This window comes from Malaclemys terrapin, chromosome 12 (genome assembly GCF_027887155.1).
Source record: "Malaclemys terrapin pileata isolate rMalTer1 chromosome 12, rMalTer1.hap1, whole genome shotgun sequence".
Lineage (NCBI taxonomy): Eukaryota > Metazoa > Chordata > Testudines > Emydidae > Malaclemys > Malaclemys terrapin.
Genome location: NC_071516.1, coordinates 17589054 through 17608886, shown reverse-complemented (window position 1 = coordinate 17608886; position 19833 = coordinate 17589054). Strand labels below are relative to the sequence as shown.

The 19833-nt window shown below is 44.0% G+C and overlaps 1 protein-coding gene across 2 annotated transcripts in view; it reads right to left on the bottom strand.

Annotated features, from left to right (window-relative positions):
* Positions 1 to 2399: 2399 nt before the first annotated feature.
* Positions 2400 to 19833, bottom strand: part of KCNB1 (potassium voltage-gated channel subfamily B member 1) — a 199585-nt gene continuing 182151 nt past the window's right edge. For both annotated transcript variants that reach the window (XM_054045859.1, XM_054045860.1), the window contains one exon: positions 2400 to 5296. In XM_054045859.1, the coding sequence (XP_053901834.1) occupies positions 3281 to 5296 (2016 nt within the window). In that variant the 3' untranslated portion in view covers positions 2400 to 3280. The remainder of the gene's footprint in view (positions 5297 to 19833) is intronic.

Sequence of the window (19833 nt, the reverse complement as noted above, 5' to 3'; positions counted from 1 at the left end):
AATGCTCTCCAAGCATATTATATGCTTAATTGTACATTATTCTCTTTCTATAAGAAATCTATAGGACTTTGGCCATTAAGACTTAAAAGGTAGAAATTTAATGATACTTTTGACAGCCACTTCAAAAGTGATTCAATAAAATGCTACTTTAATGGTAAGACTAAATAGACGAGATAAGGTGTGTGTCAGATTTGATCACACAAGGCAGAGAGAGAGGGCCTTTGGTTACAAGGAGAGTTGCACCAGTTGTTTTTATTAAAAAATGACAATTATTGAGCTATACATTTTTGTCAGCGCCATCTATAAACCAAATACATGACTTTGGATGAATGTGTGGTAAACACTACAGTGTATGCCTATATTTAAATATGATCACTTTTCTGATATGTAAAATATGACTTTTTTTACATGAAAGCATCAGCTTTAAAAATATTTAAATTGGAAATCACTATTATTTACTTTATCAAAAAAAAAAGTTATTTTTCCCTGAATTATTTTTTTTTATTTAATTTTTTACATTTGTGCTGATGGCAGACGTGGCTGATGACTGAAACCTCGAGACTGCTCTCTTTAAAAATTCACATTTCCACTCTATGGCCTAGCAGCCCATAGAATCAATCAATACTTAAAGCTTTATCTGCTGGAAAGTCACTTTAACTTTACTTTCTAATAATTACTTAGTCTTAACAAGTATCTCAGCAACACACTACATTAGTTCCCCTAAGTATACTTGTATTTACGATGGGCCAAAGCCTGAAGTCCTTAGTCAGGCAAAATGCCCGTTCAAATGAATGAGTTTTGTTTGAGTGAAGAACTGAGTAAAAACTGACTAATGATCCCTCAGGAATTGGCCCTATATAAGTGCTCTGAAGATGCTTCTGTACGGACAGGTACTTTTATTTATTCTGAGTACCTGCTGTGTAACATTTTGCATGGAATTAGGTCTGTTCTCCTGTCACTAGGCTAATTCTTGAGGTCCTTACTCAGTTTGTTCTGTCTGTCTTCTCACTCAGGAAATTTCCCAGGATTCAGCCTTATTAAGAAGTGAGTAAAAACTCTGAGGAAGAACCTCAAGCTCTAACCCAACATGAGGAGAGTAATCTGGATAATTGCTCTGCATACTGAGAGCAGAATCGATCCAAATATGTGTACAGTACTGTTCCAAGTACAGCCCTAACAAAGCTATAGTTACAACCCATAACAATTCCTAAAACATACATGTGCTTATTGCTTTCATCTGTACGTGCTGCATTCATTGTTACTGATAGACAGAAGTATAGTATAGACTTGACAGACAGTGACATTCAGGACCAACCAACAGCTATTTTGCAATAGAAAGGAACAAAATGCACCAGACCCAGGTAGTTTATCTTCCTAGAGATGTAGAGTATTCTTTATAAAGTGACACTTGATATTTATGTACCAAGACCTTGTTACATGCAAATAGTTACACCTCACAGCAGGTACTCATAAATATGCATCAAACTCTTATTGATATAAGTTATTTACAGTTTAGCTTTACAATAGAAACAGACAACATAAAGTGTTACCATCACAGTTATCACAGGACGGATTGTGTTTTGTTACAGGTGTGTAACAAATCACAGCCATAACAGGAGGCACAAATGAAGATAGTGCTTGTTTAAAGTGCTAGATTCTTACACTCTGGTTGGTTATTCCACCTTCACACACAACCCCCCCCCCGCCTCCCCCCCAAAAGTAAAATAATAAAAAAAAACCCCTCAACAGAAAGTGCTTTTTTTTAATATTAAAAATTAAAGAAAAAAATATTTTCTACACAAGTCAAATAACTTTATAGAAGGACAATGTTTAAAACCTAAGCTGGTTGCTGTTAGTTGCATTTGTTTAAAACGGTCATTTTTAAGAAAAAGATTGAATATTATTGAGCGATTTGACCTGATTTGCCTCTCACTTATATCCATTTTACACTAGTGTAACTTCATTGGTTTCAATGGAGTCACTCCTGATTTCACCAGTGGAAGTGACAGCACAATCAGGCCTGTTGTGTATAATTAAATAAGTCCTGGTTTTGCATATTTAGTTAACACTTGCATATCTAGTCATTCAACATCGACTGAGTGCAAAATGCTTCAGACTGACTCATTCCTCTCCTCCTACTTATGAGCTAGATTGAGGCTGACCCCTAAGTGAATATGGAAGTCAGAATGGGAGGGGCACAAGGAGCCATCACTGCCACTCTTTACATTCTGGAGTAGGGGCTAGCTGCAACACAAGCAGTATACAAGCCTAGAATGCCTGGACTCTCCAAACAGGGCAGCTCCTGGGTCCCTGCCTTTAGCACAGAACAGGCGGTATGGGGTAATGGACTAGTAGTAAGAGGGAGCATGTTACATCCTGTAAATGTGTCGAGCTATCACTCGGTGCATTCTCCCGCAGAACCCTGGAAGAATTCTGTCTGCGTCAGCCAAAGTGCCCCTGGAGAGTCCTACTTCTGCACGGCCCCTTCACACTCCTCCAGTGTGGGTTGTGGCTTAGAAGCCCCTCTATAGCCCCGGATTTGGTATTGGTTTTAGCAGAGAGTAAGTGCAAGTTTCACTACTTTCTAGGGGGTGTTTTAAATTAGATACAAGTGGTGCAACTCACCCTGATGATATTTCAAAATAAAACATCAGGTCCTACAGTATCTGGAAGAATTAAACACACACAGGGCATTTTAATAATTTATTTCTCTAGATCACTGTTATTTTAAATAGACATAAGCTTAGATTTACCCATAATGCAAGTGTTCCCTGTTACCTTTAGACACTGTATCCATCAGAAAGAAAGATGCAGATGGGGCTATTTGGAACAACTGCCCTGAAGCAATAAGTATTGTGTTTCTAATAACTTTATACCAACCCCAATAATTTGGTCCAGAGTTCAAATCTGGCTGCCTTGGTCTCTTCTATGGAAGTAACACAAACCAGATGTTAACACTTCCAAAAGGAGATCCATTGTACAAGGGGAGTTGATGTATATTTGGTCAGGCTGACTTCAATGAAGGACATGAAAGGAGATCAAAGTGTGAGCAAGACTTGCAATCTTTATTTTCATTGATATTTGTAGGATGAATCAGGCAACATCTTTATAGTTGTTCCAGAGAAGGATGTTTTCATAAACCCACACCAGGCCTCCCCTCAGACTTTTAGAAACAAGTGGCTTGCTTCAGTCAAAGTTCATGCCATGCAGAAGCTCTCGTTTGTTGTGTTGACTGTAAAGACATTCCTTTCAATGTTCAACAAGTTTTTTGGAGCACATGTCAGATGCGTTGATCGTGGGTGTTAGCATGTCCTCCACCACCTGGTAATATATGGACCTCGGGTGAAATGTGATTTTCTAGTCTGACAGTCTCCTGATTTCCCTGGGTTTTTCCAGTGATACTTTCCATGGAGTAAATGCAGTTTTGCCCTATACATTTTGGTGAAGTGGGTAAAGCAGCACTCTCTAGATGGTTCTTCTCCGTTCTATAAATGTTATCTTTTTGCTTTAGATAAGCACTGTTTGTAATATTGTATTTGGGACTTACATTTCCTGGAGGGCTTGAGTCGTAAAGCAACTGACCTTCATCATCAGTGTCAGCATCTATATATTTATGTATGCTGGCATCGTGAAAGTTGAAAGCTATTGCTATCTGCTTCTCTGGCGACGTTGGGGGTGTTCTAGCACTCGCTGTTGTGTAGATAGAAGTTTCTGGACTGACTAAAGATCGATCAGAGAGTAAGGAATTGTCTGCAGCAGCAGCTCCCCTATTCTTGAGAGCATCTGGATATATTCTCAGTACGTTTGATGCTGGTACTAATGTGCTGTTGTCATCTTCCATAAAGTTGACTTTCAGAGATCTTAATTTTAAAGGGTTACTGGCTTTTACAGAACTGTTGGGACTTTCTATGAAAAATGTAGAGCGGTGGCTGCCTTCTGGCTTTGGGTTTATCTCCATGAACCTGGTTCCACTTCCCTCTGCCCTGATTTGCTCCTGAATTGGATTAACACCTCCTTTGCAGGGAAGTGTAGCAAGTGGACTGTGGGAGAATTTCCCAGAGTCAGGGAAATCTGTAGCACAGCTTATAAAACTGTCAATGCTTGACATGCTCCTCATGTCAATGATCCCGTCAGCACGGGTGGTCAACAAAGGGACCGTAGGGCCAGGAATGGTCTCCATTTCTAGCTCTTCCTTTTGCTTTCCAGGGTGGCCTGTGTTTTTAGTGTTGAGGTTTGGCTGTGACTGAGTCTTTGCCATTTTGTTGTACATGTCCTCCAACTGTTGGACATTCAGGTGCTGAGGGCTGGAAGAGGACCGGGCCTTTTCTGGAGATCCTTGTTCCCTAGTTTCAAAAGATTTACTGGAGCTAGTTTCAGAGAGTGTTCTCTTGGTCCATTTCCACTTGCTGGGGGATAAATGATTGTCCTGAACTTTATCCTTTTTGCCTGTGCTTTCTCCATTCTTTTCAACCACAATATCCATCAGTTCTACACTACGGGCAAAAGCATCCTTCATATTCATGGAGACAATGCTGCCATTTCTTTTTGCTCTTTCAAGTGCTTCTCTGCGCTTGATGGCTTTCTCCTGCCTCTTCTGCTCTTTGTAGAACTCAGAGAAGTTATTTACAATGATTGGGATGGGAAGAGCAATCACCAGCACCCCAGCAATGCAGCACAACCCTCCAACTATTTTGCCTAAGAGAGTTTTGGGGTAGATGTCTCCATAACCTACTGTTGTCATGGTGATAGTTGCCCACCAGAAGGAAGCGGGGATGCTCTTGAATTTTGTATCATCCTCATCTTTTTCTGCAAAAAAAACCAAGCTGGAAAAGATCATAATGCCCATGGCCAAAAACAAGATGAGTAATCCAAGCTCATTATAGCTCCTCCTTAGAGTAAATCCCAAGGACTGTAAACCGGTTGAGTGCCTGGCAAGCTTTAGAATTCGGAGTATCCTCATGATACGAAATATCTGAACCACCCTGCGTACATTTTGGAACTGAAGTACACTTTTGTTTGATTCCGTGAGGAAGATAGTGACATAATAGGGCAAGATAGCTAGCAAATCAATAGCGTTCAGGGGGCCTTTGAAAAACTTCCATTTCTTAGGTGAGGATAGGAACCGCAAGAGGTATTCCATTGTAAACCATGCAATGCACACTGCCTCCACGTGGGCAAGCTGAGGGTTATCTGTGGTTTGTCCAAATTCATCCGTGCCTTGTAGTTCAGGAAGCGTATTAAGTGACAAGGCTATTGTAGATAATACAATGAACATGATGGAAATGATGGCCAAAATCTGCAAATAAAAGAAAAACTAGTTAGTTCATCTCAAAAGATATGCTCCAATATTTATCCTCACTGTTAATAATATACAGGATATTTTCACTGATGTATCTCAGGCTAATTCTGCCATTAGTGCGGCTCCCATAAATACAACTTAACAAAATATGATCTGAAAAGGGTTGACTCTGCAAACAGTTTTTAAATGTGTCTTGTACACAAAGAAGGTTGAACACAGATATTCCAAACCAATTTGCTCATCTCTACCTCTTCAAGGCACTTGTATCAGATAGCCAAACTGTCTGGAGGATTGTGAGATAATTCAGAGGAGTAGCTTTGTATTAGCCATCCACAAGGTACCCATTAAAGTCCACCTGTAGATGAGAGCCAGATTTCCATCCAATTTGGGGATGCAATTGTGTACACAAAATGCATGTGTAGTAATGCACCCCATTTAATGTACAGTTAACATAATTGTGTTCATTTGGTAACTGCACATGCATATGGCTAATAATACTCACTTGCATGTGTAAGCCACACATCTCCTGGGTGTGGTGCTCTGTCCCCTCTAATGGCACCGAGACCACTTAGAGATTAATGAGTCTGCTACAGTTTTAGCTAAGGGTCATGTGGCTTTTAGCTCATGTGGTAGAGGCTCATGCATTTAGATCCAGAGGCCTCAGGTTTGATCCCACCCGCCGACAACAGGGGTCTGTTGGCGTTACACAAGCACAATTATACCATATATGCCACATTTTGAATGACTAAAACCTATGGAAAACTGTCCTGACTGGTTTGAAAGCAGATAAAACTTTCCCAAGACTTTTAAAAGAGATTTTAGAATTCCAAAATATTCCATATTTTGCCTGATCAGCTATTCGAACTCATCATCATAGCCTGGGGAGACAGCTAACTTGCCTGTGAAAATCAAATTACACAACTTTGAGGGCATCAGGTCAGGTCAGCACCCACTTCCAGAGAGCACACCAGCCATTAGGAACCCATTCTTGGGACAAAGAATGCAATGAGAAGAAGAAAATGGCTAGGGGAAAAAAGTCTGTCTGTTCCCGAATCACTGATTGTGAAGAGACTAGGAAGTGGTACAGTGCTGGATTACTCTATGCTCATTACAACTTTAAGATTGTGTATCTGAGCTGTCCACCCGTAGCTGTTGTATACAGGCATTACAATGGATTACATTCACTTTTTTTCTGTTTCCCTGCTTTCAAGAGCCGATGACATTTTCTTTTAACTTATTTGTGGGATGTTCTAGAGTTGACGGACAATTTGAGATGCACCTTCTCTTGGTGATGAATTAATTCTGCTGCTTGCTAACTGGGTGAAAGGATATCTTGTTTCTTAGGCTACTGGCAAAATATGGAAGTGCATTCAAAACATACATGTCTATGACTATTTTTATTTATTCATTGTGCTGCAAGGTGATCCTTTATGCTTATTTTTCTGCTACTCTGCTTTAAAAACAACATAAAGTCAAAAGTTGCATTGGCTAAATATACCACAGTATACAATGAATTATAAAATCCCATGGAAGGACTTCAACACACTGAGTTGAAAACATGACAAAGAACTTACCCCCTCCCACCTCCTAATTTGACTGGTTAGAAATGTTAGCCTTGCTCACAATGACACTGTTTAATCAGTTTCAATGAGAAAGCATCAAGAACTACCATTAGGAGCATTAGAGAAAGAAACTCTTACATATCACATTTTCAACTGTAAGCAGTGCAAATACCATAGCAATCAGGATGCCCCAAGCTTTTGAACACATCTGCCTGCATGGACAAGAGCTAAAATGGAAAACGGTGCAACGCAACCCTTGCTGCTGTGGCAGAAGCACCCATTTTCAGTCATACACACCGCACCTGACTCTTATTCAAGGAGTAAAAAGTGGATGTGTTCTGCAATGCTTGGAGGCATTGCATGAGTTGGGCTGATGCAGTACACTTCAGCTGTGGTTTTGGAACAAAAGTAGATTACATATGCCTTGAAAACAAATAGGTAAAAGAGACACTGCCAGGTAATTTCGGCTCCAAAATGTAGATTTCTATGTTTGTTTGTTTTTAAGTGTTAAAACATCCATTTGTAATTTTAAAAAGTTTTCATGACTTTTTGCAAAACAATGTAATGCAAAACATTTTTTTAAAATTGGCTAAAAAAAATCTCCCCTGTAAAATTTGTAACCCATGCAGCCAAATGAAATGGAACAAATGAAGAGAACAAATGGTGAAAAGTATATTGGAGTTTTACAATTCCACCACTAGCAGTAACTAAGGTATTACTGGCAACATAGGTAGGAAACTTCCCCTTTCTAAGTGTTTCTTTCTACTGTGGTTAAATATAACTTTATTGTTAGAGAAATGGAAATGCACGAGTCACTAGAGACAAACTACCAACAGGAAACAGCTTAGAAATGAATGTAAATAGGTGTGTGAACTGAGAGCCAGTCAGAGGTAATCAGGAATACAATCAGACCATGAACAACAGAAAAGAAACAAGGAATAGAAAAGAAACAAACTACTCCAGCCCATACACAACTAATTTTTTGTTTTGGTGAACAAGGCAGTGAAACATTTTGATCAAAAATATTGGCACACTGAATTATATAAAAATGAACCCTCAGTTGGCAAGAAGATAATTTCTTCAGTGTCAGCTCTGACTTGGCATTGCTTGATAGATTTTAAGGCCAGAAGGGACCACTACTAAGGCCATGGCTGAACTACAAATTTTAGTTGACACAAGTTACGTCAGTGTACAGAAAGTGTGGTGTGCACCATGGGTAGGTAGCTCCATGTAGCATGTGCTACCATCCAGTGTGATGCCTTTTGGGAACTTTTCTCAATGTGTTGTGAGGTAGAAATGACTCTTATGGGAATCACTGGGCGCTAGGGGTCATATTCCCAGCTTGCAACTTTCTCCATCATGCCATCTATATCCCATAATTTTGTTGCCTTTTTTTAAAATCCCACAAAACCGCGCAGCACTTCTCAGTGTTCACCATCTCTGGCAGAAGCATGGAGCACACAGAGCTCTGCACTGTTCTCATTAAGGCTTCAAATACAGAATGCATGATTCTCCTGTATTTGTAGACCTGTAAGAAATACCACACCAGTGGGGGAAGTGGCAACATCTTCAAGGACAACTTGCTAAGGGACATAACAAAACAATCAGGTCAAGGAGGTTTGTGGCATTCACAGAGCAGCTGCAGCTGGTGAGCGCTGCTTCTGGGCCTGAGAAATGAGCACTGTCTGGTGAGATTGCATCATAATGCAGGTTTGAGATGATTAGCAGCAGCTGCAGAACTTTCGCCACATTCCCAGATCGGTGTGCCAAGCTAGCCCCAACCCTCCAGCATAGGGATACCAAAATAAGGGCTGCACTGACAGAGGAGAAGCGAGCAGCGATCACTGATCCAGAGTTTCAAGTGGCAGCTTGAAACTCTGGATTGCTTCCGGTCAGTGAGAACTCACTTTGGAGTCAGAAAATCCACGGTAGAGGCCATTGTTATGCAAGTGTTTAGGGCCAATAATGATCTCCTGCTACCCAGGACTGTGACTCTCAGTAATGTGCAGGACAGATGGCTTGATTTACCGCAATGGGGTTCCTGAACGGCAGCAGGTGATAGATGGCTCACACATTCCTATTTTGGCACAGACAACCTTGCCACAGAGTACATCAACAGAGAGGGCTACTGTTCTGTGGCTATGCAAGCATTGGTGGATCACTGGGGACACTTCACCAATATCAGTGTGGGCTGGGCTGGTTAAGGAAGATGCATGATGCTTGCATCTTTAAGAATACAGAACTGTTCAGAAAGCTGCAAGCAGGGACATCCTTTCCCAACCAGTGGATTACCACTGAAATGCCAATAGTAATTCTGGGGGACCTAGCCCCTTTGGCTCATGCAGTTGTATACCGGCTACCTCACAGCACCAAGGCAAGATTTAATTTCTGATTAAGCAATTGCAGAACAACTGTTGAATGTGCTTATGATAGATTGAAGGGACGCTGGCAGTGTTTATTCACTAGATTGGATCTCAGTGAGAAAAGTATCCCAAAAGTTAGCTGTCTGTTGTGCCCTGGATAATATTTGTGAAGCAAAGGGGGCAAAGCTGCTGGAGGGCAGAGGTAGAGCAGCTGTCTTTTAACATAAATTAATGGAATGGAACTTTAGAAGTGGAAAGGCAGCAAACATTTCTATTTCAGTGCACAAATGCAGCGGCTACACAGACACCAGCTGAGACTTGAGAAGCAAGTGGTGATCTCACTGTGGAAGCTGTGGTTTTCCTTGCTGTTCCCCAGCACAAAGTAGTAGGGATAAGGATGTGGGCCATGATGCCATGTGGTATGTTGGGAGGAGGGAGGGGGAGGTCAGGGCAAAGGGACCAGTGACCATGAAACTGTCTGAGGCCTGAAAAGGGTGAGGAATTCTGGGATTTTTAGACCTGTGGGTCAGCCAGAGTCTGCAGCATTTGGGTTTGCTGTCTGAGAAGACCCATTTCCCTCTCCTTGTCCTGCTGGGACTCCTGGACCTTTATGCTGGCTGCTCTTTCTTTCTCCATGTTGTTGGTCATACTGTCCCCCAACCCCTTTGTTCGTGGTCTGATGCAGCACTAGCTTGCAGGATCTCACTGAATGTGTCCTCCCTAGTATTCCTCTTTCTCCGCCTCATCAGGGTCAAGCATTCTGCGGAGGTGGTGGGGGCACTCCTCCGGGCCACCATGCCAGAAGCTGCTGATAAAAACACACAGATGTACAACTGGATTTACAGTCACAATGTAAAGGGGAAAATAAGTTTCACACCTCCCTTCTCTTATTCCCATAAACACATTTAATAAGAAATGATTATTGACACTTTAGCTTTGGAGTGCCTTTCCATGGCACTGGTCTCCAGCTCCCAGCCAGGTGAGTAGGGCCTTCCAGGGTTAAGTGCAGGCGAAGGATTTTCTGTTTCATGAAGCACTAAAATTTCAGTCCCTATTCCATGGGTGTGAGCACAGGGTAATGGCATTGAATACTGGAACTATTTTCCACAGCTGGTGGTGATTTGAGCTAATACCTAACTCCTGAGGGCAACAAAGGCACAGAGACCACAGCTACTACTGGCATCCTGAAGCCTTCGGGACTTATCTACCACTAGCCTGCTTACTGCAATGGTGCCTGGCAAACTCATTGCAGAGTGGCACGGGACCCTGTCCTACCATGGAGGGAGAAATAAGGCAGCCATCCCTGTGGGAGAGGATTGCAGAGAACCTCCATGGAAGTTTAAATCGAGATCTCTTAAGAGGATAAAAGGGACATCCTTATGTACATAAAAAAAGTGCTCTGCATGCCTCCTTCCCCCACCCACCCCGCCTAATCCAACAGGGAAATGAAAAGCAGATGCCCACTCTATTTCTGTTTGTTTTACTGCTACTTCTCCTCATGTGAGTAAAACACTGAACAGTCGATACCTGTGTCTTGTTAACTTGGCGATGGGCTGGGTGCCATCTTTAAATTTAAACATGGTAAGGAAAAATGCATGCACAGAGTTACCCAAATTCCTTTCTTCTTCATCAGGCTCATATGTGCTCATCTGGTAGGACTGGCTAGACTGAAGCAGAGTCTTGAACAGGTCCTAGCTCATGAGATGGCTGGAGCCCACTGCTGCGTCTCCCTCCTCCCCCCCTTGCTTTTCATGGCAGGGATGTCTATCTTGGGCTCCTCGGGGGTATTCAGAGTGGTCTGTAGGTGGGATCTTTGTCAAGAACGGCATGCAGCTTGTGGTTAAAGCAGCATGTCCACTGGCCATCACCAGATCCAGTGCTGACCTGCCTGTCCTTATGGTATCCCTTGTGAAGTTCCTCTGCTTTCACACGCCTGTTGTACCTCTTTCCCAGCATCCCCTGAGCAATCTGTTTGTAGATGTCCACGTTTCTACAGCTGCACTGCCTCTTCTTCCCACAGGCCCAGAAAATCCAATATCTCCTGTTTACTCCAGGCAGAAGCGTGTCTAGTGCATGGAGCTGGCATGGTTGGTTGGGCAGTTGAGCACAACAAGGTTGAGTTGGTAAGTATGTTTGCCATGCTGAGCAATCAGGAAAAGGCATTTCTAAAACATGCTGGGGGAGGGGAGGAGCCTAAAAAGGGATGAGCCCCGTAGGCAGTGGAGTTTATAACTGTGACCAGAGTAGTCTCTGTCGCAGGGCATGGTGCATTGTGGGACAATGTCTGGAGGACTATTAGGGTCAACACAGGTCATGCAGTGTTTACACTCACACCGTGTTGACCTCAGTAGGTTGACCATGGTTCCACTTCATTCGGGACAGTGATATTACTGCATCACTGTAACTGGGTGCTTATGTCAGCCAGAGACAGATCTTGCTTTCTGTTGTGATATGCACAAATAGGTTGATGCAAGGTGATTTATGTCGACCTAACTTTGTAGTGTGGACCAGTCCTTAGTCTGACCTCCTGTACGATACAGACCTCTAGACTTTCACCTAGTAATTCCTGCAGTGGGTGAACTATTCTTCTCTTCGATATAAATGAACATTAATAAGCCCAGTAGCTTGTGGGATGAACTGGACATAACTTTTAGAAAGACAGTTTGTTAGCTTCTCAAATGAGTCAGCTGTAGACAGCAGAATGGAACCCAGGCATTCTGGCTCCTAGTCCCCTACTGCATGAAGAACTGCAGTCTGGGGAATCTAAGCAAAAGAGCAGTATGTGATAGCAATGGGAATGTCCACAAAGGATGGAAGAGGTGCAAAAAAGAGTCAGAGGAAGACCAAAGGGCTGGAGGGGCACAGAGAAGGCTGTGAGTGCACTTAATGAGACAGGGGAAGATTAGGAGAAAGGCACCCATGCAGAGGACTGGTGTACAGCCAAAAGTCTGGAAGAATGCTGGGATGAGGAGACACATGCAAAGAGAGGCATAGTGGAATCACAGGAAGAAGGCTCAAAGAGTTAGGGGAGCAGTAGCTTCCAAATTCAGACTCAAAAGTTGAAGTCAGATATTCCAAGAGGAAATTGAATGAAATCCAGAATTTTACTATTTCAGTATTGTTATTTATTTAGTAAAAGTGCTTTCTCAAACAGCAAAAAAATGGCATTGTAAATCAGTGAATCATTTCAGGTAAGACCGTTTTAGTGTTCCTTGTTGAGATTTCTTTGGTGTGACCCAACATTTCTGAATAAGTTTGGGATGTTTTAAATGGTAATTCCTCATTGCTTGATGGGTTTAGTCTCTACCTATTATATACTGAAGGATTTATTTATAAACCTTGATATGTCTGGTGTGTTTATGTCCTTTACCTTCAGTTCAAATATCAATCACTGCACTTTTACTCATTGGATTGCATCCAGCAATAATTAGTGTCGCATCTTTTATTTCTTTGGATATACTCTCCTGCTTTGAAGATCAAGGCAATGCCAGTGAATGTTAATTTGAAAAGTAGCGCCTTAGGGGGTAGAATTTGTTTTTGGTTTATCAGCTCTGGTCACTGAGCTACGCAGTAAACAAAAGAAGCCATTTATCATTTCTCCTGCAAGTCACAGCAAGATGCCACCTAAACTACTAAGCTATATGATTTCCCCGTTTTTGATCTACAACCATTCTTTGTCTTTAGGAAGCCCATTAAGCTATGAGCAGCTTTTAAAATTAAACTTGTGTAAGCTCTCCTGAAGTGGGTAAAAGAATTTACATCCTGAAATATACACAGAGCTGTCAGGGATAACATTCTCTCCGCTCTCTCTGATTTATCACCATGGTATCTGGTTAAGATGGACAACAGCTATCAACCAGTGAACGCGTGCTAGTTGAGCAAACTCAGATCTAGCTGTTGTTATCAATTACTGAGCAATGACTGTGTTTGGTGCTATACAGATCTAGTCCCTATTCTGAGGTGATTGCAATCTGAACTTCTGCTATACTACAAAAATCAACCTGGGAATATTAATGTATCCCATCACAATTGGAATGGGCTGTTTCAGGGCAGTTTTGAACATGGTCAGGTCCTGTCTGTAACGCAGGATAGAAGTGTGTCTTGGCTGTGTTGGAGAACAGAGGTGTTGCCATTTGGTTCTGAAGAGGGAGGATGGGGTGTGATATGGGAACCATCAGCACTGGGAACAGAGCACAGAACATGAGCAAAGATGTCAGTGAAGGAGCAGGGAGTATATGAGATGGTGTCACAAAGGGAGGGAGAAGCTGCAAAGGAAGCAGTGAGGGTCAAGGACACATCAGAGAGAAGACAGAGGCTGCCATGGAAGTGGGGAGAAGGTATGAGAAACGGGAGGGGTGGGAAGGGGACCATTAAGAAGGCTCCACTGCTTCCCCCTAACCCTGTGATCATGGATCACACTTTAAACAGCCTGCTGAATCAGTCATGATAAAGCCCTTCTGGGAGAGATAGGCATATCTCCAGGAGTTCTTTCTCTAGTGGACAAACCAGGCCTCTGCAACACTATGTACCTGGGGAGCTCTGGGCTCATGGCAGCAGTAATTGCCTTTCCATTCCATTCCCAATCCTACCTACGTCCCCTTCCTTCTTCCCCACTCCTCCTTTCAGTGTTCACGGCTGCCTGGTGGACTTACTACAGGCTGGGAAAAGCCATTAGGTCCAATTGTGACATAAGCAGGAATAATTCCACTGAGGTGAATACAGTTCTGGCTGTGTCTGCCTTTGACGACTGGAGCCCAGTGTCCTTCAGATCTGCTCCTGAGCATTAACCCTCTTACCAACTAGTGAATCGGCTGCATATCTTCATTTCTAGATCCAAACGGTGTCTCTGTTTCTCTGTGCTACTGGCCTGCAGCTTCACTGCTATAGTATTTGAAATCCTTCAAAAAGACGGTGAGTGATTTAGCTCTGGGGAAAGGTCATGGATTGACAGCCCTGAGGCTGAAGTCCTTTGCAGCAGAAATGCAAGCTCTTCTTACATTGCACAGACAGCTGGAGAGGTGAGAGGGGATTTGATATCCCTGGCCTAGTCAGTTCTCTAGCTCTCGTGGGACTCTGTTTAGTATTATTTTATTGGTATTGCCGTAGCACCTAGGAGCCCTCGTGTGGTAGTGCCAACAGGCTCCAACCAGGATGAGGGCCCCATTGTGCTAGGTGTGGTACAAAACACATCGTCTGAGCTAGTCCCTGCTCTGCAGAGCTTACAGTCTAAATACAAGACAGACAAAGGCTGGGAGTGTGAATCAGAGGCATAGGAAGGGGAAGTGACTTGCCCAAGGTTGCACAGCACATCCGTGGGAGAGCCAAGAATGGAACCCACATGCTCCTGACTCTCTGGCCACTCCCCTAACAGCTAGACCAAGGCATCTGCCCATACCAGGTGCCCATTCGGGCCAGTTATGGCAGCCCTAACGGTCCAGGTCTGAGTGGATCTGTATCCCCAATACAGCCCAACAAGCTCACATACCCAATTCACATATAGTTGATATAACGTCAAACATACAATTCCTGCCAGGTAGGGTTTCAAGCCCCTTCAGCTAATTCATCTCGCATGTAAGTGTTCTCTCCCCACCAATCCCCAGCCTCCTTTCACTTTGTTTAACCGTGGGCTGTTATGATTCACCTGCCCGAAAGCAGCATAGATTTTGTTAGTTCCAATCAAATACTTCTCCAGGCATCTGCCAGAAGGTATTGGATTGCACTGGCTCTTAATGATATTGCTGTATTGGAATGTAAGTTTCAATAGATAACAGGCAGAATTCCAGGGACACAAGGAGGCAGTAGAGTCCAGAAAGCGTTGCCTATCCTAAATTGTTCCCACCATTGCAAAGATTTAAGTGAGCAAGCCTCTGATGGAATTTCTGTGACTGTTAGTGATTAATTAGTGCTAAGTAACCTTGGGGGAAAGCAGAGCAAGATTTGTTAATGAATACAAGCACGCAAAATGCACACCTATTGTGTATGTGTAATTATCATGTGTGCACATATGGGCTGGTTATGTGCAAATGAGCCTAAAAAGTCAACTGTGCACCCAGTCTGTGCATGCAACTGCTGTAACCAGGTCCAAAGATGCACCGCATTCACATCAATGCACAAAACTACTATAACCCTGGGCAAAGATGTTTCACATTCCCATTTGTGCACCATGCTTGTTCTTGAAAATTTGGCACGAGCCCCCTAATAAACCTGTCATGGTGATCATTCTTGAAACACTCCATTAGTGCCAATTCCTGCTCACTTCCTGTGAGTAACCCCAGGGGATCAGGATCAGGCCCATTGACCTTGTGGAGGCCTAGTGATACAGGCAAGATGAGCAGGGCTTGGCCCTTGGACATGTCCAACCTAGAAGGAAATCTGCTCAAGAATTTCTTGCTTCTCTCTTCCCCTTCCTGGCAGCAAAAGTTTGCAGGCAGCAAAAATAAGGAGCAAGCGCTTTCTTTCAGTAGGGAATGGGGTGAGTCTTAGGGAGGGAGGGATCTGGTGAGCATTCAGGCCTTGGGATGCTTATCACAGATTTATTGTTTGTTATTTGTATTGCAGGAGCATCTAAAGGCCCCAGCTGAGATCAAAGACCTGAACATTTCAAAGCAACCAACCGGATCTGGATACCCAATTCTCACTAAAAGGAATGGGAGATGGATGTCCATATTCCGTAGGTGGCTTGAAAAAAATCTCAGCTGAACCTTTGGAGCTTTTTCGGCTAATGGCAACATGCCCCCCACCCCTTTGTGTGTGTGCTTATATTTAGTAGTGAAGACGATCCAGCATGGGAGATGAGGAGAGAGAGAGAGCGAGTTGGCATTTGAAAATAGATCCAGTATTCTTGGAAATACAGTGAGAGAATTGTAATGTAATTGACAAGCCCAATAGCGCTTTGGTCTAATGCCTTTTTTTTCCTTTTTAAAGCTCCAGAGAGGCCTGCAGAAAAATAAACTTGGCACCAAGAACAAGTTTCATTCATGAAACCTTACACTCCATTTGCTAAGGGATTTCCCCCTTCAGTCTTCTTAGTTCCCTAAGGAAACAATATACTTTTACTCAGTATAGTCCATGGCTCTATTTCCCCTTTACCTCCATCCCCAACTACAAATAGTTCTCTGTCTACTCTAGAGCTAACCCACCTTTGGAAAATACAGAGCAGTGTGTGGCAGGAGTGACACCATGTGTCGTCTACATGCCAGGGCTATGTTGTAGATGCAGCTGTGCAATCCAAAAGTCCCTGAGGCTAGTTGCTCAGCCATGGTCCATACCAATGTTGGCTGTGAACACAGGCACTAGCCTGAGACCCCTGCAGTCCCCATGAGTTAGTGGTTTAAGGACAAGAGCAACTGCTTCAGGGGTCAAATGGGGGCAGCTGGTGGCAGTCTGGAGAGCTGGTACTTTTCTCCCCGCAGGGTGCCAGCTTGTGCTCAATGGGACTTAAGCACATGGTGAAATGCTTTCCTGAATCAGGGTCAAAACAGACTCCCGTTCATAAAGTAGGACAGCTCATCCAGACACTCAAAAGGACGTCACAGCCATTAACGAATGAAGTGTCCCAACACCCCTGTGAGGTGTGTAGTACCCTTTACGCAGACAGAGGGTAACATGACTTGAACCAGAACCCAGGAATCCTGACACTCAGTCCCTTGTTCTTAACCACTGCACATGCTGCCTTGCTAGCTATTTGTGGGGCTTGGAACAGGCTTCCAGAGCCTTTGAAAATCAAATAAGAACCTCCCACTTGTCTAAAGGCAGATATGCAGTCAGTACTTCTCATTCTGGGACATCTTTCGCCAGATCCTCAATTGGTGTGAATCTGTGTAGCCCCATTGATTTATCCCAATTTACCATCTGGCTCTATTTCTTCAATGGCCCAAATACATAGACTAATTTCTACAAACCATTAAGTTTGCCTGTGTTGTTCTATGCAGCCCAGCAGGCCCTGATACTGAACGTTACTACATGACATTTCATTGCCTCTTGTGTGATTACAATATTTTCAAAACATTAATGCACAGCTGAGGAAAATGACTGAATTGGGGCCTCATACTTGCTAGACAGGTAGCTATGCATATGTTATCTGTATGTGTTGCTCTCAGCTGGATTGAATGTCAGACCTGCCTGTACTACGGTATCAGTTGCTTTCCAGTGGTTAAATATTTCTACACAAGCTATACTACTGATATTTCTAAAGTGCGAGTGAGTACATAGGTGCATCTTGTGTAAGACTGAGCCCTTCTATTCATTCACAAGCACAAATGAATCATGGGTTGAATAGCTATAAATCACAAGGCAACTGGTTTTATTATGTTCAATTTTCTGTTCCTTGACACAACTTAGATTGATGTTTGACTATTTTAGTTTAGCTATAACTGTAGTCATTTTGTTTGTCATTGGATCCAATTTCAGTATGTGGTTTAAAAGGAAATAAAGGAATGTCACTAATTAAGTTTCAGCACTTCGTTTGCTTACTGCAGCTTTTGCACAAGATTCCAACTGCTTCTGATGCTGAGCGGAAGTGGCCGGGAAAATACCCTTGAAGCATGCTTGCTTGCAAATTCCTTAATGCTGTTAAGTACACGTTTAGTTGTCAGAGGGCTGTCAAGTCCCATTAATTGATACATGTTGTCAGTCTTCCCTCAGAGCAGAGTCTAGAGTTCCAGCTGCAATGGTTTGCAGGGAAAGTGGAAAATGATAAATGAAAGAAAATATCAAAAAGGCCAAATTCAAAGGCACATGATGTCCATGGATATAAATATGTTCCTCAGCTTCAAGGAAGGGACAGGAGGGCATCACCCAGGTCATCTGAAGTTCTATTTTATTCCTGCTACTTTTAGCACAGGACAACACAGAGGTTGGCTGAAGAACGCTGAGGCCTGGTTTACGTTACACAGTTAGGTCAATGTTAACTGCCTTGTGTCAGCCTAGTTGTGCATGTGTCTACACTTAAATCTGTCACCCACTGATAGAAGCACTCCATTATGGCGATGCAGTAACGCCACCTTCCCAAATGGTGTTAAGCCATGGTCGATGCACTGAGATGGACACAGCATGAACATAGTGCGGTATCTGTGTCAACCTTAAGTCTTCCGTCAGCTGTCCCACAGTGCCTGACAATGACCGCTCTAGTCACAATTGTGAACTTCACTGCTCAGAAGTCACAGAGACTGGAAGCTCCCCTTTCCCCCTCTTTAAAACCACATGAATTTTTGAAATGCCTGTTCCTGATTGTTCACCTTGATGAGCTCACCTAGCAGCTCTCCATTGTTGCATGCAACTGCCCAGCTGACCATGCCGGCTGCACACTGCAGACATGCTCCGGCCTGGATAGACAGGAGATATTGCATTTCCTGTGCCGGTGGAGAGAAGAGGCTGGACAGGCACAGCTATGGACCAGCTGTAGAAACGTAGATATCTATGAACAGATTGCATGGGGGATGCAGGAGACGGGGTACTACAGGGACCAGCAGCAGTGCCATGTGAAAGCAAAGGAACTGCGGCGGGCACACCAAGAGGCCAGGGAGGACAACAGTCGATCTGCTGCTGAGTCACAGACCTGCCACTTTTACAAAGAGCTGCATACCATGCTTGGCAGAGACCCCACCACCCTGCACACCCCCTGTGGATACCTCCAAGGAGCCTGAATCACAGGCCTCTGGCGTGAGCAGCATGGACGAAGAGGCGGTGAAGGAGGATGGGGGACATGCACCTGGGGGGCCCAGCTATGCCACAAGCCAGGACCTGTTTGAGACTTGACCGCAGTCCAGTACATCCCAGCAGTCGAGCATGGGTGAGCCCATAGAGGGGAAGGAACCTCAGGTAAGTGTGTAAATGTATATGCCATTACAATGATGAACTGATGGTGCTGTCAATTTAGCAGGACACAGCTACTGACTGTTCATTAATTTACTCATACTAGAAGAAGTAGTGGTACCACAAAGAGAGGGGGAGATCTGTTATCTGCCTTTCATTCCCCAGTAGAGTTGGGGGCATAGGTACCAACTTTTCCAGGCGACAGTGGGTGCTCTCCCCCAGCCCTGCCCCGCCTCCTCCTGCCCCCCCCCACTCCCATCCCAACCCCTTCCCCGCCCCATTGGACCCCTTTCCCCAATCCCCGCCCTGGCCCCACCTCTTCCCTGAGTGCGTTGCATTCCCCCTCCTCCCCCTTCCCTCCCAGCACTTGCTGCCACGAATCAGCTGTTTCGCAGTGGGAAGCACTGGGAGGGAGGGGAGAGAAGCGGAGCCGTGGCGTGCTCAGGGGAGGAGGTGGAGCAGAGGTGACCTGGGGCGGGGGGGACAGGGCGGGGAGCTGCCGGTGGTGCAGAGCACACACCAATTTTTCCCCGTGGGTGCTCCAGCCCCAGAGCACCCACGGAGTCGGCGCCTACGGTTGCGGGGAGGGGAGGGAGATGCGGAAAAAATGGTTTATGTACACAGGGTGATCCTTGAATCCTCCTGAAAGATCTCAATGAAAATTTCATGGAGGTACTCTGCAATCCTCTCCCAAAGGTTTCCAGGGATGGCTGCCTTACTTCTTCCTCCACAGTAGACATTTTCCCATGCCAGTTGGTGATAATTTCAGCAGTAAACAGGCTAGCAGCATAAGGGC